At 35.3% G+C, this 25,194-nt stretch overlaps 1 protein-coding gene across 1 annotated transcript; it reads left to right on the top strand.

Moving 5' to 3' along the window:
* The first annotated feature begins 22,273 nt into the window (after window positions 1-22,273).
* On the top strand, window positions 22,274-25,194 carry LOC125059330 (solute carrier family 22 member 8-like). The gene is made up of 3 exons (XM_047663708.1): window positions 22,274-22,629; window positions 23,167-23,574; window positions 24,444-25,194. The coding sequence occupies exons 1-3, from the start codon at window positions 22,274-22,276 to the stop codon at window positions 25,180-25,182; spliced, it is 1,503 nt and encodes a 500-aa protein (XP_047519664.1). The 3' UTR covers window positions 25,183-25,194.

Here is a 25,194-nt window from a genome sequence, read left to right as displayed (position 1 = left end):
TCATACTTAGTACTAATCTTATCCTAGCAAACAGCGGCTCAGAACCAACATTTATCAACGCACGTTCAAAAACCATAATTGACTTAACATTGATAACGCCAGGCCTGTCAGACCAGATACATGACTGGCATGTGTCTGGTGAATTATCATGCTCGGATCACAGGTGGATCCGCTTTGCAATCAAAGGGGACCTACCTAAACCACAACCTAGAAGAATACCTCGGAGAACTGTTTCAGGAAAATTTCACAAACTAGTCAGCTCCGAGATAGCAAAACTAACATTACCAACAATAATTGATGCACAAGACATAGACAAACATGCAAATAACCTAACGTCCCTACTTCTGACAAGCTATGAGCAGTCATGCCCCCTCACCATGCCAAGATGGGGGGGCAAACAGAACTGGTGGTGCCCCGAACTGGAGAGACACCGCCGGAAAGTCAGAAAACTGTTCAATAGAGCGGGCAACACAATGAGGCCTAGGGATTGGGACAAGTATACAGTCGCTAGACGGCGGTTCAAGAAACTTCTTCGTACTAGAAAGCAAGAGTGCTGGAGACACTTCTGCACTAGTATTGAAAACAACAACCAGGCAAACAGAGTGAAATCATGCCTCTCTAGGGAAACCTATCACTCGGTCGGCTGCCTAAAAAAACCTGACAACACATATACAAAAACTGACGAAGAAACATGTGAGCTACTGCTGGCGACTCACTTTCCTGGCTGTACAATTGCCAATGAGCAGACATGGCAGAAATACGCGGAAAGAGCAACCGTCAACTCCGACTGGCAGGTAGCTGACAAAATAGTTACAAGAGAAAAGGTAACATGGGCGATCAACTCCTTTCTTCCATTCAAAGCTGCGGGCTTGGACGGGATATTCCCAGGCCTACTAAGATGGGGTGGGAGCCTTATAGTGGACTATCTGGTGCCATTATTCCGAGCCTGCATAGCTCACCGCTATATACCTCTGAAATGGAGAGAAGTAAAAATCATTTTTATACCTAAACCAGGAAGAGAGGACTATACCCAAGCAAAGTCCTTCAGACCCATCAGTCTCACATCATTTCTCCTCAAAACACTGGAGAGACTGGGACACCTGGAGATACGTAGTCGGGTAACATTGGCTAAATTCCTCCATCCTAATCAGCATGCCTACAGCTCAGGCAAATCAACAGAATCATCACTCCATAACGTAGTATCCCGCATTGGCAACTCACTGAAAATAAAGCAGTCAACCCTCGGCGCATTCATTGACATTGAAGGTGCATTTGACAAAACGAACTTCACGAGCATTACCAATGCACTTGTCACTTGTGGAGTACCATCGACCCTTACAGAGTGGATAAATAACATGCTGAAACATCGAGCCATACAGTTCACCGTGAACACCACCACGCGTGGTGTTGTCAGCAGGGGCTGCCCACAGGGCGGTGTCCTTTCACCACTTTTGTGGAATCTAGTGGTAAATGAGCTCATCACAGAACTAAATGCTATCAATCTCTACACAGTAGGGTATGCGGATGATATAGCTATCCTAACATCGGGGAACTTTGAAAGCACCTTATGTGATCGCATGAGGAAGGCTTTCAGAGTAATTGAGAGATGGTGCAATCAGCACGAGCTATCTGTCAACCCGTCAAAAACGGAACTAGTCTTGTTCACAAACCGAAGGGTTCTTGGCTCGTACAGGCTACCAAAACTCTTCAACTCAGAACTAAGACTTAAAAGAAAGCGTCAAGTACCTAGGTGTGATTCTAGACAGCAAACTGCTTTGGAACAAACACCTTGAACATAAACTAAACAAGGCCACGATTGCCTTTTATCAATGTAAAAAGATGCTAGGCGTCAAATGGGGCTTATCGCCTAAGATTACGCTATGGCTCTACACTGCCGTAATCAGGCCAATGCTGGCTTATGGAGCCCTAGTCTGGTGGCCGAGGACAGAACTCCAAACAGTAATAACTAAACTTGGGCGCTTCCAAAGGCTTGCCTTGTCCGCTGCCAGTGGTTGCATGAAAACAACGCCAACTTCAGCATTGGAGCTAGCCCTCCAAGTTGCACCCCTTGACATACACATACAGCAGGAGGCAGCATTGGCGGCCATCAGGCTTATGGTACTGGATTTATGGGGTAAAATCATTACAGCACACACACAGCGATCCTAAACAGGGCAATAGAATACCAACCGCTAATAGCTGCGCCATGCGATAGGATTGTTAATCATCACATGCTAAACAAGAAATACTACTACACATGTACAACTGAGAGAAGAGGAATGTGATCGATCGACCGCGAACGAGCTACGCATATACACTGATGGCTCAAAGACAGGGAGCGGCTCCGGTGCTGGCATATTCTCTCAAGATCTCAACATCAAAACACACCTACCCCTAGGCATACACAGTTCGATTTTTCAATGCGAGTGTGTTGCCCTAACCGAAGCAGCCAGAGGCGTAAAGCGGTTAGGAGTTAATAACTTTTGTATTAAGCTCGTATCCGACAGCGCGTCTGTGCTGATGGCGTTAGGGGGTAACACGACAAACAGCAAACTGGTGCTGGAGTGCCACAATGCACTGGAGGCATTAGCCCTGACGAACAGGGTCACCCTACAGTGGATTAAGGGACACAGCGGATCTCTCGGCAATGACGCAGCCGATGAGCTTGCGAGGAGAGGCTCGGAAATGTTGCCGGCAGGCCCGTATCCGCTCCTACCCTTGCCCTTCTCGCAAGTGCGAACATGGATTCGCCAGAGATCTGAGGAACTCCAGCACCAACGTTGGTCATCAAGTGTGGACTGCAGGCAATCCAAATTGGTTCTGCCAGTGACTAACACAAGAATGACTAAACAACTTTTAAATCTAACCAGAAATAACCTCAAAATAATGATAGGGACAATCACGGGCCATTGCCTCCTTAATAAACACCTTTATGTCCTAGGCGCGACAGACAGCCCCATGTGCAGAGGCTGTTTCAACGCAGAGGAAACAGTCACCCACGTAGTCCTGGAGTGCGAGGCTGTGGCTAAACAACGTACAGAAATCCTCGGAACAGTGAGGTCGCTCCGTGAAGCCTGCGAAGTGCCCAGGAAGCTTCTGTGCTTCTGGAAGGAGTTAGGCTGGCTTAGTTAGCCAGGGCTCACGTACAACGGACCTAGTGAGAGTCTAAGTGCGGAAAACGAGTCCACAAACCATACCATACCATACCATAGTCTACTTTTATTATTTCCCATTATCATTCCAATTTTCCAAGTATAAAATTAACATTGATAAAGCGATTTTTATACCCTTAATGGAATATAGTTCCAAAATATTTTTAAGTAAAATGTCTATAATGTGAAAAAAAGTTTCACTTTTACCGTGGTTTCATAAAACGACACAATCCTTTTTATTAGGTGTAAAACAGTTATAATTAAATGTATGTACTAGTTTAGTAAAATATGAGCTGCAGTTCTCTATGGGAAATAATTATCCACCCAATTAAACCAATATGGAGGCCGCATTGTTATATGTTAGACCGAGTAAACTTTCATATACACTGAGTTATTTTTAATTTTTTCAGTCTAAGTCAGATTCATAACCACCAATGCAGGTGAGGATGAAGTCGTCTCTGTTGTTGTCTTTTTGGGGTTAGACCTTTACACTTGAGATAACCCGAACTCTATCCCCTACTGTCCATTACATTTGCTACGTAACGGAGTCTCACTTAGCACTAAGACTCAACTCTAAATCCCAACACTTTTCGCATTCATATTCTCTTTGTTTTTCTACATTGTATAAATGTGTGAACTTGTAACTGCAAATATACGTAACTGGACGTGTATTGGACCACAGTCTGAGTGGTCCAATGTCAACATGTCCGGTTGTCAAAGTCTGAGACAGTTAGAGTCACAGTTAACACTACAATACTTAGGTCTATTCTAGTTCTCTATACTCGGATGCGCTTGCAACCAAAATGCCCGTAATAGCCACTCGGCGTATTTCGGTTACACCGGGCTCGTTTATCACTCGCGACGTTTCACTATTAATGCTCCCAACTTGGTTCCCATTTTTAATTCTCGAATCGAATTTACGATATCTAGAAACTTTATAATCTGAATCAACTTTCGAACGACCTCTAATAGAATGTATATAGATATTATTCGCGTTAATGATAGGTATACTTATTAATTATATAAGTGGGCATTACCAGAAAACCCCATAATTAAGAATAAATAAAAAAGGCACGACAGCCTTTTTAGGGTCTGGGCCTCAGATTTATGTATATGTTTCATGATTTTTAATCTAATATATAATATAATAAAGAAGGTGATCAGCCTCCTGTGCCTGCAACTTAACTTATGTTAGGTTACACAGCTCACAGCTGGGCTGTGTTTTCTTTAATAATCTGGAAATATAGGCTATGTTGGTTAATGGTTGGTGGACTCAGTTTCCATACTTCCGTTGTCCGTAAAGTCCTGGCTAACTAAGCCAGCCTAGCGCCTTCCAGAAGCACAGAAGTCTCCTGGGCAACTCTGGCCTAGTGGCCAGAAGCCTGTTACTCGGGGCAGAATATTTACACAGGTTTCGTAGTTTTATTCGTTTCAAGATACAAATATAATGTTTCCTTTTGATAATATCAATATAGTAACAATTGCAGTTTGATACCAAGACTATATAATTGTGTCAAACATTAAGTTTTAGATGGTATATAAAGTCCACTGTGTCGTGCCCTTTTAATTGGTATTTTTATTTTCTATACAGCTAAAGATATTTTTATCCCACCAGAGATCGGAACAATTTATAGCAATTGCGAACCTTTAAAGAAACAAGATACTGAAAACAACGCTTTGTCAATTAGTCAAAGGAAGTACAAAACAAAGTATAAAATTACGGAGAGTATTAATAAATGGATCAATTTAAGGTTAATTATCTTGGAAAAGCGATTTCAAATATACAACTTGGAGAGTTAATTAAATTTTTGAAGACTAAAATCAGTGGACCCTTGGTCTTTCCTCAGATTTCTATATCTGAGGTATATGTTATTGTTTAAAAAAAAGGGTGCGTGTACTTATGTACGCGCGTAAGAAGTTATACTTCATTGGCATTATTAAAAATAGTTTTTGATTGCATGAAAATAATTAATTACAATTAAATAATCAAAGACTGGAAAAGGAGTCATTATAGTCAATAAAGTTCAGTTTACATTTGAAAAATTAAATAAATAAATATTTATTATTATTCTCTTACATTAAGTGTAACATAAATTCTATTTTTAATCGAATATTGTTTTTAAATTATGTCCAATGCAATTATGTAGAATCTTCCGTGGGCAACTTAATTCTGTTAATTTTGTGTCACGGTGCGCGCGCATCGTAAAATTTCACTCTCATCAATTTTTCATAACGCGCCTTAAGAAGTATAACTTCAAAAAGAGCATACTCCTACCTCAAAGGCCAGTACTAAAATGGGTGCCCATGGGCTGTGATGAGTGCCCGTTTTGGGCTTCCCGTAGGCTCGGTTTCCCTATAAAATTATTTTTAATCGTTATTTTCGAAAAGTAAGCAGGTGATCGGCCTTCTATTCATACGGCGTCGATTTTTAGGTTTAATACTTCATAGTGGAAGCGAGTGTTAAATGCACACAGAAACACTAATTGCGCAAAGCCGTGATTCGAACGCACGACCTCAGCACTACTCTTGCTTTTATTTAAATACATTCTAAAACAATATAAATGCTATGTGAGCAAGGAAAAAACACAGACAAATACATTCTGACTAGCCGTAGCTGTAGGTGAAATTTTTTAAAGGAATTTAATACTTTGACATATGAGGTAACTTCATTCCTATAAATTAATAATAATAATAAGCCTCTTATCCTGAACTGTTTCTTTGACTTTGTGGTTGACTCTTATCTTTAAGTTATAAAATATCTCTGAGTTCAGTGTGCCTCTTGGCAAAGGCCTCCTCTAACAATTTCCATTGTACTCTGTCTCTTGCAACCCTTCTCCAGTTTGAGCCTGCTGTTAATTTTATTTCGTCTTCCCATCTCTGGCTTTGTCTTCCTCTGTTCCTTTTCCCATCTCTAGGGTACCAGTCAGTTATGATGTTGCTCCACTTTTCTTGTTTATCACGTATCATGTGCCCAGTCCATCTCCACTTTAAACTATCTATTCTAGTGAGTATGTCTGTGACTTTTGTATAAATTACAATTTCTTAAATATTATTTTTCGTGGTACTCTTAATTGAGCAGGCGGGTAAAAAACTTATAACTTTAAATAACCGTATATGATAATAAAAGTGATAACCACCCATGGCAACGCCAGGGGATAGCGGCTGTGTTGCCGACCTTACAGGAAATGATACGCTCTTTTCTTTGAAAATACCGTTGCTGGCAGATGGTTCCACACAGAAATGGTACGCGGCAGAAACTGCCTTGAAGTGCTGTATTGTGCAATGCCTTGGAATTGGAATTGGAATTTAAGCGAAAAGTCTCTGTAAAACTTTCAATAGCGCCAGCAATTCTGTATGCAACTTCGGAGTTCTCTTCAAATCTGTGGCGATAATGTCGCAACATTGAAGTCGGAATCACATTGGCTATCGCTATTGAGAGTTAATTTAATTACATAATTAAACTAGATCAAGACACATATATAGCCTATAATGTGACTTTAATGTATTTAATAGTATAAAAAAATACCAACTTATACAGCATTTTATCTTTATTAATTACGTTACTATACAATTAATACACATTTAACACACAACTATATTATATTAAATTAAAACGCTTCTATGTCTGTAGATTTAGAAAATCTTTACCATGTTTAAAAAGCAAATCTTTTACTATAAAGGAAACCCGTAGAAAAAGCGTGATTTACGAATTCAATACAATAAATCCCGTTGAAACGAGTCCAAAACATACATTTAAGCGGAATTACTAAAGTTGCCCAATATCGTTGAGAAATTATCGCGATCCGAAACAAAACCCACAAATTGTTAGAAAAACTTGAGAGAAAGCAACTCGTTACAATAACAGCACTGTTAAGTCGCGGCCACAATAAAATGTCCGAGACAGTTTAGCACTTAAGCTGTGGCCACGCGAATGGCGATAAAGTATTATGCCTATTGTGTGTAAATCAAAAGATTATTCAAATCATTGTGGCTCAAATGAAAACATTGCTGTGAATTTTTTTTTATGGAGGAGGCTCACCTGATGGTAAGTGATACCGCCGCCCATGGACACTCAATGACAGAGGGCTAGCGAGTACGTTGCCGGCCTTTTAAGAATTGGTACGCTCTTTTCTTGAAGGACCCTAAGGCGAATTGGTTCGGAAATACTTCAGTGGGCAGTATGCCAGATATTAAAACTATAATAATTATTAATGGTAAATAAGCTGAGGTCGAGAATGATCTTTATGGATTATTATGTCTTAGCTAAGTTGTTTAGTGTTTTATGGCATGCATCGTAACGCATTCAGAAGACATTTAATAAATTAAAGAAATACGTTGTGCTTTCCATCAAAAATTCCAACATCCATTCAAATTATAAAATAAATCGTCCCATCCGATGTACCTAAAAAACTACCAAAGATACATATTCACCAATGGATAGTGGTAACACAGTTTACATTATACAAACACTAATTTACAAGTCACATGTAATGTCATCCAACAAAAATAATCTAGTCATTCACATACAATTGTAATAAATTTAGTATTTAATAGAAATTATTCAGATAACCATAAAAAAGAGCATACTCGAAGGTGCGTTGCGGATGATAATAAAAACCAGTGAATCCTTGGTCTTGCCTCACATTTCTGTATTTGAGGCAGATGTAATTGTTTAAAAAAAAGAACATACTGTTCCCTCAAAGGCAATCATGCTCCAGCCGGCTGGGTGCGTTGCCGGCCTTTGAATATGTTGTTTTTATGGTTATCTATTTTATTATTATCAGACCTTTTTGTGTGACCCGCAGGCTCGTTTGGCAAAAAAAAACGTTTACTAAAACTACAACTTGTTTAGTGGCCTCGACAAAGTTGCGTATGTAATGAAAAAAGTATAGTCGTTGAGTGTGGTCGCGTGAAACGGCCAGTTTTGTTGCTATTTCACACTTATGTTACCGGCACATGCGACACACGGCTGCCACCATTACCTAATAACGGAAGCTCGTTAACACCCCTGTTCATGTTCATATTTCGCCATTTTAGGGAAATATAAAAGGTTGAAACGTGTTTATCGTTTTGCAGAATTTTTATTTTTATGGCACAAACTACATTCCAAGTTTAATATAATTTCGTAACCGTAACTTTAAATTATAGTATTAATTCCAAACTTTATAAGAATTATGAGTTTCAATGAAATTGATCAATGAAATTGTTTTATTTTTATTTATATGCTTGTGATGCTTAGTACTCGTATATTCATTTGATTTGGAGCTACTTATCTAGTTTTCACTTGTTACGCAAGACGCGAGGGGACTGGCGTAGCCATTTAATCCCATTATATTTTTCAAAGCCGATTGGGGACTGCCGTCTGGCGAGTTCTGTCCCTACGGTTTTGTTGCAGTGAGTGACGTGTCTTATTGCAAAAAACATCCAGTTGAGATCTTACGCTCCTCAATATTTTGGGTAAGTGTTCAGATTGTTCCAATTATTGGTTAGCTTATTACGAGTATTTCCGGACCGATCACCACACTCTCCGCGTCACGTTTTTCCGGCGCGGGAAAATGGACTTCCCGACAAAAAAGGTTACAACTTATATATGGTTCTAACTGAATAAATAAATTAATATATAATAAGCACTATGCTTATGCTGAAGACTCACTATGGTTATTCGTATCAAAATATATGAATAAAATAAAAATATATATTTGTGTCTGTGTGTCAGATATTATAAGACGGCCGACCCGAGAACTTAACTTATAGGGGTGCGGGACAAAATATTGTGGCCCTTTTTCCGACCACTGAATCTTTTATTCCCTTATTTAGCCGGTAAACGCCCTGTTTATTTCGGCACATGAAAAATGGACGATTATTGGTTTATTTGAAATACGAAAGCAATAGTTTTATTGAATATATTTTTGGCATCATATTTGAAAATTTTTATAAAAAAGTGTGTAGATATTAAAGAAACCTTAATATGTTGGCAAAACATATTTATACACTTTGTAGAACAGGCAAACGGGCAGAAGGCTCATCTGATGTTAAGTGATACCGCCCATAGACACCCTCAATGATAGAGGGCTAGTGTGTGTGTTGCCTTTTAAGATTTGGTACGCTCTTTTCTTTAAAATAACTACAAAATTAAAGGCACGCTCCCGAATTAAAGAATAAATCGTGTGATTTTTGAGGGAATCTTGAAACTATTTTCCTATTACCATATACAAAATGATCATCGCTGTAATATAAATCATTTATCATCGTGAAACGGAGCGAACAATTAACAAACAATAAACGGTATTCAATGCAGATATTTTCCATTACCGCTTACAATAGACCATATTTATTATTAACTCGACAAAGGAATAAAATAAATACACAGCTACAAAGCTCCCTATCTCAGAATCGACGGGAGCGGGGATGGAATGTAAACTGCAATTTTCTTTCATATAAACTCTATAACTTCGTCGGGAATGAACTAGCATATTGTTAGAATACCTTCTTACAAAGTATTAAACAAATTGCATCTCAGCTTTGCGTTGGTATTTTCATAATTCTGGTATTTGCTGAATGAGAAATGGGAGGTTGCATTGTAGTTTCCGCAGCCATTTTTTATCTGGAAAACACTGACCAAGGGAAATGTTTTTGTCAAAATAAATCTACTTATTCAGACTACTAAAGATATAAAAACAAAAAACTTGAAGAGTTCTCGGTTCTCGTCCGTTATGTGCCCTAGATTGGAGAACTTGTAATTAATTTTAATTTATTTCTTAATTTTCTTGATATAAGTATTTAAATCTTTTCTTAAGTAAACGTCAAAATTAAAAAATCATTTATTCATATAGGTAACACAATGTACAGTGTACACCTTTGAACGTCAAAAAATAAATATACATTAAATGCTTCTAATTTTACATTTACTGCCAGTTTTCAAATCAAATCAACACTTGTAAACTGTATATTCATACACCTGAACTACGCAATCACCAATGTACTTTGCACTTAATGTTTTGAACATAATATGCCTCCGGTAAAAATGTTAATTTTCAATGGTGAAAGCAAGGAAAGTTATATAACCGTGAAGTAAAAATATTTTTACACATTTCGAATTCTAAAGCCAAGAGAGAGGTAAACATAATCACCATGTTAGTATATTTCGACGTTAACACGATAAGCACTGGTAAACTACACCGTCAGCAAAACAAACAGTCAAAATCGATCGACACTCGATCGAACCGACATACAATAGTTATCGCAAATATTTGCAGACGGTACTCTGTTTACGCTAGATCCATCCCTTCGAGTATTGAAAACATTGTTTATGAAACAACTTTTTTCACAAATTGAATTTTTGTTTATTCAAATATGTAGAAATTTATATAATTGGCTTGCGTTGGTCAACAGCTATGACTATAAAAAAGGAATATTTAAGACATATTATGAACCACTTTTTTATCGGATTGAAGTTATGTCTAATATACTTATAAAATTCTCGTGTCTCGTTCCCGAAACGGCGTGACCAATTCTCATGAAATTTTGTGTGCGTATTGGGTATGTCTGAGAATCGGACAACATATATTTTTCATCCCCTAAATGTTAAGGGTAGTCCACCCCTAAATGATTTTTTTTTTAAATTATTAAATAAAGAAAAATATTTTTTTATGATACAACATTAAAAAATACATACCACCCCTCTACGATCAACCCCTATTTTTTATTATAAATGATATACATGGCAAAACGACGTTTGCCGAATCAGCTAGTATTATTATAAATTTAAAATACCACTTGACCACACACGCTGCTAAAGCACGCGAAACGTCGGAAAAATTTAAAATTATGTAAAATAATTGTAAATTTATAATAATACATAACTTTAATCCGGTAAAAAAGTGGTTTCTATAAATGTGTAAAAGTTATTTACCAACCAATTAGCTTATTTAATATTATCGAACGTAATATATTATATTATTTACAGTATAATTGCCCAAATATTATATATCCAGTTATGGTGCAGAACTGAGGAAATGGTAAGGTACAGAAATTATATGCGGAATTGGTCTTCTGGTTGGACTGCTGGCGAAGGACAGTTGGTGAGCTCCACTTAAGCAGCAGGGAACGCCTTCGCGATCTGAAATACTTTTTAAGCACATATACCAATTCTGAAAGATGTTTTGATGTATTGACGCTTACGAACGTTCCCAGCGTACTTTCGGGCCGTCTGGTACTCCATCGACTGCGATACCACAGTCTAACCTAACATCAGGTGAAAAAAATATTTTCTGAAAGAATCTCATATTGTTCAGTGTTGCTAGGTAGAGGAAGAATAGTCGTTTGTTTAATAATTTACAATTATGGTTTGTGATTACCAACTATAGAAGTTTTAGGTTGAACATCGTAATAATGAAAACAATAAAATAGTCTGAGTGAGGATTTTACCAAAGAACTACCTAGTAAAATAATATTTCTCTCTAAACTTATAAAATCTAAAACATGAATTTCCCGCAAATGAAAATAATATAAGGACATCCTCTAGCTTCCGGGAAGTCGTGGAAATACAAAATATTACGTGCGAGATAAAATAAAAACATCCCATCTCCGCTAAGAAAGTGCAGCTTAGGTCTGAATGGAAAATAGATGAGAAACAAAGTTCCTTGCTTTGATAAATTACGCGTCGAATGCAGATGCAGCTCCACTGTTTATTATTTCGTTTGTGACTGTTTTTGTTGATTAGCAAAAAGCCGGTTGGCACGAGACGCGAGATAATTTATTAGGTAAATAGAATTCTGCCTTGACGCCACTCATGTTGTATGCGACACAATTAACTGTGATTTTATCGATTCTTTAATTTACTGCAGAGCAGTGTTGGCCTAGTGGCTTCAGCGTATGACTCTCATCCCTGAGGTTGTAGGTTCGATCACCGGCTGTGCACCAATGGAATTTCTTTCTATGTGCGCATTTAAGATTCGCTCGAACGGTGAAGGAAAACATCGTGAGGAAACCGACATGTCTTAGACCCAAAAAGTTGACGGTGTGTGTCAGGAGGCTGATCACCTACTTGCCTATTAGATTGAAAAATTATCATGAAACAGATTCAAAAATATGAGGCCCAGACCTAAAGAGGTTGTAGCGCCACTGATTTGTATTTTTAATTTATTTCATACTATGGAGGGGACCTTATCTTTAGAAGTTTTTGATTGAATTTAAATCTTTTATCATCTAGTTTTTTGCGACTTAACTTCGCTTTTAATTTAGTTAAAATAAACAGACAGTCTGATTAGATTTATAAGAATATTTATGAATGCATAAACTGTGGTATATTGTTTAGTAAATAAGGAATAGGTGAGCTTATATGTACAATGAATATTAAATCAATCGATTTTGTAACAAAGTTTTACGATTTTCTACATATCGTTAATTAGTAAAGGTACCAAATTCTCATTCATCATTAAACTATTAATATGAAAAACAGTATTTTAATATATTTAAACGTATTCACAATAGTGAATGCAAATGGTATGTTTATCGTAGTTTGTACGTCTCAAAACTATTACTCTCATCAATAAATTATAGGCTACAATAATGCAGTACATTTCAATGTGTAAAAATCCTTTTTTTTGCTTATTAAAATATTTTATTACTTATTACATTTTAAATCTAATAAGTTTACACTCACAAAATAAAAAGTAATAATAGTTTAAAATGATATATGTACCTACATCATAAAATTATTAATATGAAAAACAATTCTTTAATATGTTTAAACGAGTTTACAGTGCACAATAGTCAAAATAATTTCCATAAGAATCAAAAGATCTCGTATATACACGTCACCACAGCCCATGTATAGATATTTTAGTAATTAAGCTTGCCACTTAACACTGAAGTCGTGCGTTCAAACCCCAGTTTTGCACGATTGTACAATGAAGATAAATAGATGAGATAAATTCAAAAGTTTTAAAAACAAAAAACGCTTCTAATATCTGATCACTTACTTACCTATAAAATAATTAACGAAACAGATACTATCTGAAGCTTGAGGGACTTTCTCAAGAGGCCCAAGAGAAAAGTAAGCGTCACTGGATTGTTGTTTTAAGTCAAAGCTAAGAAATCTAACGTCATTTGTTTCCAGGAAGCTTACCAAGAATCCTTCCTTATTCGACCCGTCATTTCTTTACTTTGTACCATAAATCCTTATGCTAATAAGGCCCGAATTGTCCCAAACATTACAATATAACCACTGCCCCAGTAATATTCCTGCGCAGGCCTAATAGATCCTCAATCTCTGTTGGATATTAAGTTTCCGTAGATATCACAATGAAATAATAAGCTCTGAACATGTTAGCTAGCGCAGCGATTTTATATTACGAGTTTCAGTTTTGGAAAAATGTAATATAAGATAATATATACTATAATATATTTGATTGTTATGTTTAGGTTTTAATAAAAAAAAATTGTTATCTAATATTATTCAGCTATTTATTTTGCTTTTAATGGTTATTCAACTTTTCACATATGCCAAGTGAACGTAAATCTTCTCTAAAAAAAGATTTCGTTTCAATGTCTATTGTCTGCGTCAATTTTTTTGTCATGAAAATAATTATCCATAGTAACACAACTGTGGATTGCCTCCAGCCTGGAGTTATGAGATATATCGCATCAAATTTTATTACCGCATGTTATAATTTATTCATTAGGTAGCTTTTTAAAGTTAAGTTCTACTGTTACCTAGCCTTGATTAAGTTAAGAAACAGTAACAGTCTAATATAAATAAAAAGTCTAATAAACGTTATAACTCTATAAGTTAGTCTTAAACTTTTAGATTTGGCCTTCACCCGCTCCGCTCATGAACTAGTCCTCCGTACCGAGAAAGCACATAACACGTATCCGGAAATCGTCATCGAGAGGGTCTGATCGTTTCACCACAGATAGCGACATGACGAGGAAATTATGACAATCATAGTACGGGGGCTGTCATTAATCCTTGTTTACAAATTACATCAAACAGGAAATTCTATTTTAATTGAAATCCCTAATATTAATCTGTTGAAGATAATTAAGTGTATTTTTTTAAATCTGTTCAAAAGCGGTTTCCAATCAAGAATAAACAAATAGTGAAAAGTAATTTGGGAAAATTAAGCTCAAATATTTATATAGCCTTTTTGGAGCCTCCACATTAATTATATAAAGTCCCAGCTATTTTGAGAACATCAATGTTCTAGCTTCTCCACTAGCTAGTCTAAAAATACCTTGTCAGTATCAGATTGTCGTATCGACGTCCATTGAAGTGTCAGGACAATAATGTGAGGGTATAGCAGTAATGTAATAATAGTTCATGGCAACAGTGTTGTATAGACTTTGACCTAAGCTATACGCGTATGATAAATTGCACCTCTTAAAGTAAGTGGCTTTAAATGTTTGTTTTGATCGTTTTAGTTGCAAGACAATGATGTCTTAGTAACCAGAAATGTAGAATTTAGCTAAGAATACGTTGTCCTTATAAAGTGTTATAAGGAATAAGGAAGAATTGTAGCAAATAAATTACTGTTACTGTAATTGTTATATATAATACAATTTATTTCTAACACACAAATGCACAAAACAGAAGAACAATAAAAACAATAACCTTAAAATATATTATTAAAAGGAGGTCCCTTTGGGAAAGGTTCCGAAGATACTGGCAGCGTTCCCCCTTCGAATCGCTAGACTAATTCTTTGTCCGAGGTAGAATTTTTCTTTGTACTTTAAGTTATTGATGTCAAATTGGGGCGTGATATTCCATCACAAGCATACTTATTGCTTAAACTACTAGTCTACTTAATGATCAGCCATAAGTATTTGCATGTTTTTTGTTTCGTTAATGTAATAAATCATTTGTTTTATTTGTATTTGAAATAATGTAGGGATGGACTTGTTGGATTTACTAGTCTAATAAATACACTTTATTAAGTATTTTTGTATTATAACGATTTTTGTATATATTTATAGTACACTGTCATATCGAATGAAGCCTGTCCTCCAATGGAGCTTTAATAAAAGCTTTTCATATGGACATACCGATGTAACTACAATGAAACATATTGTCAATAATACAAAATTTCCTCTATCCAATAACAGTAAAACCTAATAAATGGAAGCGTATCAAAGCCTTATTAAATTTTGCAGATATTAATATAAAAAAAATATCCTGGGATCAGATTTAGTTTACACATATTCGCTTTAAATAGTATAAGTTTTTAAGGAATTTGTATTAAGGACAGTTTCAACAGCTCAATTTAATCTGTTATTTTTATAATCCGTCCGTCCGATCTATCGACTTAGATCTCGATTCCCGAATTTATGTTGCGTTCATAAGACACAGTTTTTCCAACTTACTTAAGGTTTTTATAGAACGGGTTGCTCACAATGCCAGAAGGCTGTCTGCACTGCACGGCCTTTTAAGAACTGGTACACTCCTGTCTTGATTAACCCTAATTTGAATTGAATCTAAATACCTACAAGGGTAGTTGTTTCCACATAGTTGTGGAGCTCGGCAAAGAATGCCTCAAATAAAAGGAAGAATCGTATTTAAAATTGTTTTTTTATGCTTTAAACCTTTATTTGTTCGACATTATAACCTAATGTTGGTCTTGTGTATGTTTATAAATTACAGCGCTGCCTATATTACCGTTATGATTAAATATAGTAAGACTTAAACTATCTTATTTCCTAATGTTTTGTTTTAAAGGTGTTCTAAAAAATATACATAAAACAAATTTCAAACTATCGTATACAATTGGGACAGAAATTCGCAAAGAGTCGCACGTAAAACTATAGCTCTTCTAACTTATGACGCCGCTATCGAATAGCGGAAGTCCAACAAAGCTTACGACTCGGACAATGGTCACCACTTCCTGTACAGTTCACAAAGCTTACCCGCTCATCTATCTGTACACTATTATTACGTTTAATAACTGCACGATGCCAATCTCTTAAGTTCAGCAAATACTTGGTTGTTTGATTGTCGTTCTGTATTTAATGAAGCAAATATTTTTTTCTTTGCCCTCTCTTGAATTCGACGAAAAAATGTAAAATTCAAATTATTGTTATTTAAATAATACTCCTATTTTTGCACCAAATCATTACGTTTGTTATTACCTGTAAGTTTTAGCAACGTAGCTGCAAGTTGACCAACATTTTTGTGTTCAATTGTAGAATATGTAATTACTTCGTTTATATTATACCTTAATATAACAATAAAATATCAGTATCTTATCTTAACCTATACAGTAATAATAATTAACAATTAATAAATAAACAAACCAAATTTAAAAAAAGTTTGGTCAGTGTACCTTTATGGTAGTGTACCTTTAACGCTGGCAGCATTTCCTCGCTGTATTGCATAACTTTTTTGCTGAGCGAGTAAAGCACCACACACATGGAGAGTACATATGGGCACTCCTAAGCGGACGCAAGTAATTCAGTTTCCAAATATAGAATGTTGTATGCATTATTATGAGAATAAATGTTGATAATTTCTACGACATTGACGAGTACTACATGGAAAATAAAACTCATTCATTGACTGTCTATCATTGGACCATGACAACTAATGAACAAGTTTGGTTATGAATGTATTGAATACATAATCATGTCTCCTCCCATTGACCCTTTATTCATAAACATTTTAAATTCCGAATTTCATAAACTGAGATCAATCGGCGGCTGGAGAAATTAATCCAGTCAATTCTGGCGAGGCGCATAGATGCGTAAATTTCGCCGGCTTTCCTCTTATCAACCGCTTCGGTGTGCAGGGTATATAAATCCAGCACTCATGAGCCTCGACAACGTACAAAATGTAGACATAACATGAAAATCTATTAATGTTCGAAACTAAAATATAGGGTGGCTTATGTTCTGTGTAATTAATGCATGAATCTCTCTCTATAATGTATGTTTTCTCTGTTTCCTTTATGATAAAATAACGTATTAATTATGTTCATATTACTGAATGGTATTTAGTGAACATTTGTGTTGTTTTTATTGTTTATTTTATGAGCTGGAAATCCTAACATTAACTTCGATCTTAAAACTTGGTTCTCCGACAATATTCATCCTAAATGATTTTTTCACTGGGAATCGATCCAATATCTCCAAACAAAAACGAAAACTATAAAAGCTTAATGGTGTTCAATTTATTACTCAATTAGATATCATGAAGATTCCAATATTTTGACTTATTTTTACCCACAAGCTTATTGACCGCAGCCCGGAGATGCCACAAATAGTCAAGACAGAGAAATTCCTTCGTGCCCTAACATAATATTCGAGCCGGGCTTGCTAACCGCAATACCGAGTTCCATTCCATTAAAACACTCAATTAATTTGATTCACAAAATATGTCAGCTATTCAAATTATTCTCATAAATGCAGTCGCTAAGGTAATTTGAAACTCTGTCTATGAATTTTCTGCAAAATATATAGGATTCGATAGAAAAAAAGGAGAAAGTATAACCTCTTTTAATAATCATTGATTTATATTGACAGTTGTGTTGTTATAACAATAAGATAATGTGTATCTAGACTATCTAGGTAACTCAGTATAAATATTAGACTAAAATATTTTCTCAAAGGGTAACATAGAATTAGCTACTACTTGTCTATATAATTATACAGATTACATAGATATAACATTTATTACTAACTTGGCTCAGCATTATGCTGTGGATCACAGTGTGTTCCATTGGTCATTCTGCCAGACACCACAACAGTTAGTTTGCGCCTCAGACGCAAAAAAGAAAAAAAAGTAATAATAATAGTAGAAGAAAATAGTAAAAGTAAACAGTATAAGTAAAAAACGTCTTGGAAGAATTGTGTGTAAAAGTATATAAAGTAAATAAAAGAAATAAAAAATAAGAATAATTGTTATTAAAACTGCTAAGAAATAGATAAATAAATATTTTTGGCCGCAATAATAACTGGATTTCGTGGGGTTTTTGTTGAGTTAGTAGATGTAATTTATAACTGCGACGAAAATTTGATTTTAGTTGAAGATTTTTCAGCGGATTATTTAAACATTTCTTCGCGCTATATTTAAAACTCGCACGAAATGATTCCGTCGATGCTGGGGAATGGCCATATGGTGTAACTGTCAAAGTTAGACTATTTTGTTCACAAGCATACTCGCTTAAGAATACGGATCAGTATGGTAGTTGTTTCTTTGTTGTATAGTTTATAACAAAATTGCATAGCATACAAGTTTGATAAAGCAAATAGAATGATTTTCGCGTGAAATCTGCTTAATTAAAATCATTTATTCATATAGGTAACACACAGTACACTTATGAACGTCAAAAAAGAAATATATATTAAATGCTTCTAATTTTACATTCTCTTTCTGCTAGATATCAAATCAAGGATGTAGAACGGAAGAGAAGAACTGGCAATAAACTCTCCGCCACTCTTTTTAATCGCCAACAACAATGTTTGTAAGGAGCTGGAACCATTACACCATGTTCCCCATAACATGAAATTAATCTATAATCGTATAATAAACACCAACAAACAAAGTCACGTGTATTCACCTGTTTTTATACCTAATTATCTTGTTAGCTGAGTAAGCTAAACATGTTCACAATCCGTTGACTCGTGCACCATTAATCTCAGTCTGAAAATGCTCGAACGCATGTTTTGTGTTCTCTTAGCGAGAAATATTAAAAACATGTTATGGTGGCTGTACACACTCGGCGAGAGCCTCTCGCCGAGAGTCTCGACCGAGAGGACCGAGAGAAGAGCGCAGCCTGTACACACTCGTTACGTTATTTGTATTTAAAACACCGTTAATAATGGACGTGGAAACCGCTGCTGCTGTTTGTCTTTGTGCAATAAGTTATTATAATTTTCTTCACGTTTACCATTAAAAAAAAATTACGAAGCCATGGCGAAGAAGAAGATGGTGGATGGTTACTATGCACCGCAACAGAAATTGGTAATTAGGTTCATAAAGTTTTAATATTATCCAAAATTGTAAATTGCTACTTGTATGTATGTTTTACCTTTTGTATGTCATTCATTTATTTTGTACTTTATTTCAGCAGCACCATGGAAAATCAATTGGCAGAGCTAGTGGCAGAACCCTCTGGCCAATTTGATAATTTTATCAAGAATGTCTTTAGTCGACTTTCAATTTTTACTGCAAAAAGTTGCTCCGTTGATAACTAAGAAGAATACTCTTATGAGAGAAGCAATACCAGCCAAAATTCGCGTTCGTTAGACCACATTTTGCGATACGTCCTGTCACAACCACAGTCATCGAGCAAGTGATTGAACGAGTGTGTACAGGTCGCTCTCGTTTTACTCGCGAGACCCTTTGACTCGTGCGCAAAAAACCGACAGGCGACCGAGAGAGGCGAGACCGACTGCGAGGAAGCGAGGCGAGACGAGAGCTCTACTGTACACTCTCGCCCTCGGCCTGTCTCGGGGTGTCTCGCCGAGTGTGTACAGCTACCATAAATCTATAGGCGGTTATACATTAGTCCAGGAATACATTAAATGATTCAAAAATGTATAGATTTTATTAGTAGGTCTATGATTATTACAATATTTATCAAGCGCTAAAATTTTAGTGTCACGTGTTTGTCCGCGATGGACTCCTAAACTACTTAACCGATTTCGATCAAATTTGCACACCGTGTGCAGTTTGATCTAACTTAAAAGATAGGATAGCTTACATATATGTATATATAATTCTACTATACGTGTGTATGTCACTGAACTCCTCTTAAATGGGTGGACCGATTTAAAATATATTTTTTGTATGCGTTTGGGTGGTTTCGATTCACAAATCAGCCCGGCAGATGGCGGTGCAGTCGGTACTTTCATACTTTGTTTAATATCCCAATTGCTTGAAATATCATTCAGGACAATGACTGTGGGGTCCGCTAGTTCGATTATATGTTTGCTAGAAGTTGTAAAATCTTCAATTTAACATAAGGGCTCATTCCTAGTAGCTATAAACTCAGCTTGTTTTTGTATCCTAAACTCACCCTTACAATGCGTAATATGAACAAGATTAATAGCGACTCGCAAGATCAAATCATTAAGAATGATTTATCGATACAACATTTAAATAACCATAAGCACATGCGTATGAAGATACTTTTGTCCGGAAGAGTCTTTGTAAAAAGATATGATTAATAATGTCCTCAAGGATGTATAAATATTTGTTTGATATATTTTTGTTACCTTTAAATATGAAACAACCATCGAAATATTCACACTAGACATAAACCTATTAAATTATCGCGTAAAATATTTATATTTATTTCATTTTTTCAATCCACATTTTGTATAGCCGAGTCAGAAAAAACTTCTATCTAATATATAATATAGAGGCTAGCTAATTCTAAGCAATTTGAATCGTTCGTCAATTTTTAAACAGCAAGCTTATGTTTGTTTATTCATTCATCACTTCACGGATAACGTAACATAACGGCTGAACAAGAACATAATCGTACCTACGATTTTTTTAAACACAAACTTACATTTTTATATAAATTTACGATTATATAAATATAATAAAATCACTTTAAGCCACTGAACTAATTTCCTTCTTTAGATCGTCTTGAATCTAATTAAAAATACTTGATTGTAAATAACATCTAAAAGAAAAACCTAAAAATTTTTTTTATTAAACAATGTTTAACTAGTTACCGAACGAGCATCTTAGAAATTATTACTATTCATTGTCACATAATGCCTGTCGTAACATCGATGCAACCTACCTGCACTTTTGTAACAAATATGGTACATATTGTTAGAAACGAATATCTTTATTTTATATAGTGTATTTTCAAATAATTTCATAACACGATGTACATAACTAACTTACTCTAAATTTTCTCGCTAAGTGAATGTAATTCTTTGAGAAATAAAGTATCTTTGAACCTAGTTTAATGCAAAATTTAAGATTAAAAGTCGGTTTATATGTTTAAAATAGTTAACATATAATTGCAACGAGTTGTATTTTTTTATATATATGTAAATAAGTAATTTATTTTGTATAGTACACCTTCGACCCCTAATACTAACGATGCTAATGATAACCTGAAATACATCCGATTGAGCTTTACGATTCTGGGCCTCAAAATAAATTTCGGCATTTTTAATCACGATCCGATAATTTCGTACAAAAAATAAACACATTTATTAAAAAACAGGCCTTTGATCACTGAGCGGTATTATCTTTTGTAAATTATAACAGGCTTATAACTTTTTCCTATTAACTTTCTGTTTAAAAGGTTTCTTCGGGATGTTTTTTGTTGACCACAGCGCCGAATTAGATCCATTAGAAGTTTGACATGTACTTAGACGTCCATTAGGTGTAACGATTCGACGGCATCGAGAAAAACAACGAAATTTACTTGGAAAATAGAGCTTTCCTTTTGAATGTCGAAATATTATTGTACAATTTTTATTGTCTTTTGCTTGTAGTGGGGCAGACATAGTTTTGCATCTGTTACAACAATCACTTTTTGCGTTAGATAAATCCTTTACTGCATAGCCAGTTTTTACTTTACTTTACTCGTTACGGCCTCAGTAAAGTAACGTAAAGTAAAAAATCATTTAATCATATAGGTAACATAATGTACACTTATGACTCGTCAGTAAAGAAATACATATTAATGCTTCTTATTTTACATTTACTGCCAGTTCTTAAATCAAGGGCGTAGAACGGAAGAGAAGAACTGGCAATAAACTCTCCGCCACTCTTTTTAATCGCCATTTTTTTTACACAACGTTTGTAAGGAGCTGCAACCATTACACCATGTTCCACATGACATATTAAGTAATTAATAATAATAACATAAATTAAAAAAAAAAACAAAGACTTGTCCTCTATCTACAGGCGGTATGGTGAAATAGGAGCACGCACTTAAATTCTCGTGGGAACAACACGCAAAAACATAGTCGAAATAACTAACATCACCACATACACGAATTCTAGAACGACCAGTTACCACCAGTGTTGACAGTCATGCACCCAGTCTACCATTACTCTTATAATATACATTTATATTGTTACAATTAGAAGGAAATATCCTCGTTAATTCGACAAAGGCAATTGAAATCGTGACCCACTTGATTACTCGAAAATGGCGAAAATAAAGCATCCGAAATTTCACAATCCAATCGAAAAACAATTTAATGAGATTACACGCTATCATTACTTCTTATTTCTTCTAATATTTTCAAGTAAGATACCCATCTTCTGGCACGTATTGAACCTTATTTTCTTATCCCCACCAATTGATTTCACTTGCAATGGGAATGTGAGCAAGAATTTGTGCCCGTGCCGAGAGCCTTTGTGGGACAGGAGCGTGTTTCAAGAGACGATGCAAACGAAATTTGGAATTCACTGTGAAAATTCTTGGTGGATAAGTTTCTCGCATAGCATGAATTTTGTTGGCCTTCTAATTGGAGCATTGGTTTTTGGATTTTTGTCTGACAGGTACACATTTATACTAACTTGATTGTATTGGAGAGGACAAAGTAATGCTTTATTTTATAAAAAATTAGCTGACACATTTTATTGTTCAATAAAAATTGGAAATTGGGTTGTATGTATTTTTGTATGCTGTATTATAAAAAAATAAAAATAAAATTTGGGATGGACATCCCTTATCACTTAGGGATTTGAAAGATAAAGATAGATAGTAGCCGATTCTCAGACTTGCTGAATATTCATTAAAAATGTCATAAGAATCGGTCGAGCCGTTTCGGATGAGTATGGGAACAAACATTGTGACACGAGAATTTTATATATACATATAGAGATTATTTATTAGAATCTAATACCTGTTAAGCTTGTTTTTACAAAACATGTTGCCTCCATGGTTTAATTGGAGGATTTCAGTTCGATTATCGAGGAAAGAACTATTGTTTAGACAATCTTCTTGCTATTAAAAAACTACTCAATGAATCAGATGCAGTAAGGTATGCATTACGGGAATTTATACGAATTAAAATAATTCTAAATAAATTTCAGATTCGGACGTCTTTCAATGTTCAATATCTCCTGTTTAATATTAGCAGTATCAGGATGTCTTCTAAGCTTTATGCCAACGATCGCAGTTTTCTCATTCATACGTAGTTTGGAAGGGATTGGTTGTGGTGGAGCAATCATAACCGCATTTGTCCTATGCATAGAATACTGCAACCTAACACATAGAGAAGTGATTACCGCATTATTTCACATCCCTTCAAACGTCAGCCACATAACGTTACCTGGAATTTCTTATCTGTTCCGCGATTTTGACGATTTCCAACTAGCCATATCCATACCCGTCCTCTTTTTCTTGTGTTCTTGGTGGTTGGTAATGGAATCACCGAAATGGTTGATGGACAACTATAAGGTGGATCGAGCTGTTGCAGTTATGGAAAAAATCGGGAAAATGTAAGTGCGAAGTTAACTAAGAAACGAATTATCTAACAAATCATTTATTATTATCAAGCCTTTATTGCTGACACCACAACTTAATTCTAACACAAATAAAACTTAATGTAATACATCACTTGACCCGTTTTACACATAACTATGTGACACATAGGCCTTTTCCAGCAGGTTCAATTTTTTCTGATGTTAGCTCTTCTTGGCAAAGTTGTGCCCCCTATTCTCTTTATATCTTCTGCCCATCTCTTGCTCTGTCTTCCTCTTTTCCTTTTTCCATCGCGTGGTTGCCAATATGTAATTATTTTTGTCCATTTCAATCTGCTATCTCTCGTCATGTGCCCGGTCCAGCGCCATTTCTATTGCCTTATGTTCTTTATAATGTCCTCGACTTTGGCCGCTGATCTCTTCTGCTCTTTTTCAATGTCTCAGTGTCACATCCACCATGCTTCTTTATATTCCTCTTTGGCGTGTTATCAACTTTAGAAGATGTTTCTGAGATAAAGCCCAAGTCTAGCAGCCGTATGTCACACATGTTAGGATACACATGTAGAACAACATTTTCTTAGCTATCATTGGGAAGTCTATAATTTTAGTACTTCCTTAAGGGACCAAAATCTCTTACAAGCGCAAGACACTCTTCTTTCTAAAGAAATAACTTTTTAACCGGATTAAAGTTACATAACTTTAAAAAGTTTACACATTTAAAAAAAAGTTTTTTCTATAAATGTGTAAAGGTTATGTCAATAAAAGACAATACTCTTCTTTCTATCTCAAGATCTATTTGGTCAATTATAATAAGGTTTATTTAAGAGTTGTCATGTAAAAATAGGCTAAATTTGTGCTATAAAAAAGATTAATCCTTACATTTGCAGAAATGGAAGACCCTGTGAGAATGTACGGGAAGAGATCGAGCAATATTTATCGCATCGCAGTGATACAGCTAAAACGCAAATAAAGTTCTGGCATATATTTAAGCACAAACAGCTTACTATTAATCTTGGCTGTATGTCTGTAATATACTTTCTCTGCGGTATGGGCTACTATGGAGTGTCACAATACATTGGTAAAATGAGTGGTAACATCCACATAAACGTAGCAATATCTGGAATGTTATTACTGCCTGGTACATTATCCTCAATTTTTCTATTACATTGGTTGAATAGACGAACATTTTTAATGATAACAATATTCTTCTCAGGCTTTTTTATGATTCTAGTTGTATGTGTTCCGTTAAAGCTAACCATTTTAAGAGTTATTTTAGCTTGTATTTGTAACTGTTTCTTTTTTACATCATTCATAATTGTTTTTCTGTATGGTGTTGAGCTTTTTCCAACATCAATAAGGAACTCGGTGCTTGGTTTTTTATCTGTTTTGTCAAGAATCGGACAGATATCAGCTCCATTGATAAATTTATTACCAGAGACAGCATCAGGACTTGTATTTGGTGTGCTTGCTTTAATTGGTACTGTACTGTGTTATTTTTTACCCGAAACAAAAGACTCGGAACTACCGTCATCGTTGGATGACACAAAGATTTTAACAAGGCGAAGAATTCATTTGGTTGAAGATGATTCATCAACAACAAATGTACCACTCTCAATTATTGATTAAAGCTTTAATATA

This window comes from Pieris napi, chromosome 19 (assembly GCF_905475465.1).
Source record: "Pieris napi chromosome 19, ilPieNapi1.2, whole genome shotgun sequence".
NCBI classification, from domain to species: Eukaryota; Metazoa; Arthropoda; class Insecta; order Lepidoptera; family Pieridae; genus Pieris; species Pieris napi.
Note: the sequence above shows the minus strand (reverse complement) of the source record. Positions and strands in the feature narration are given on the sequence as shown.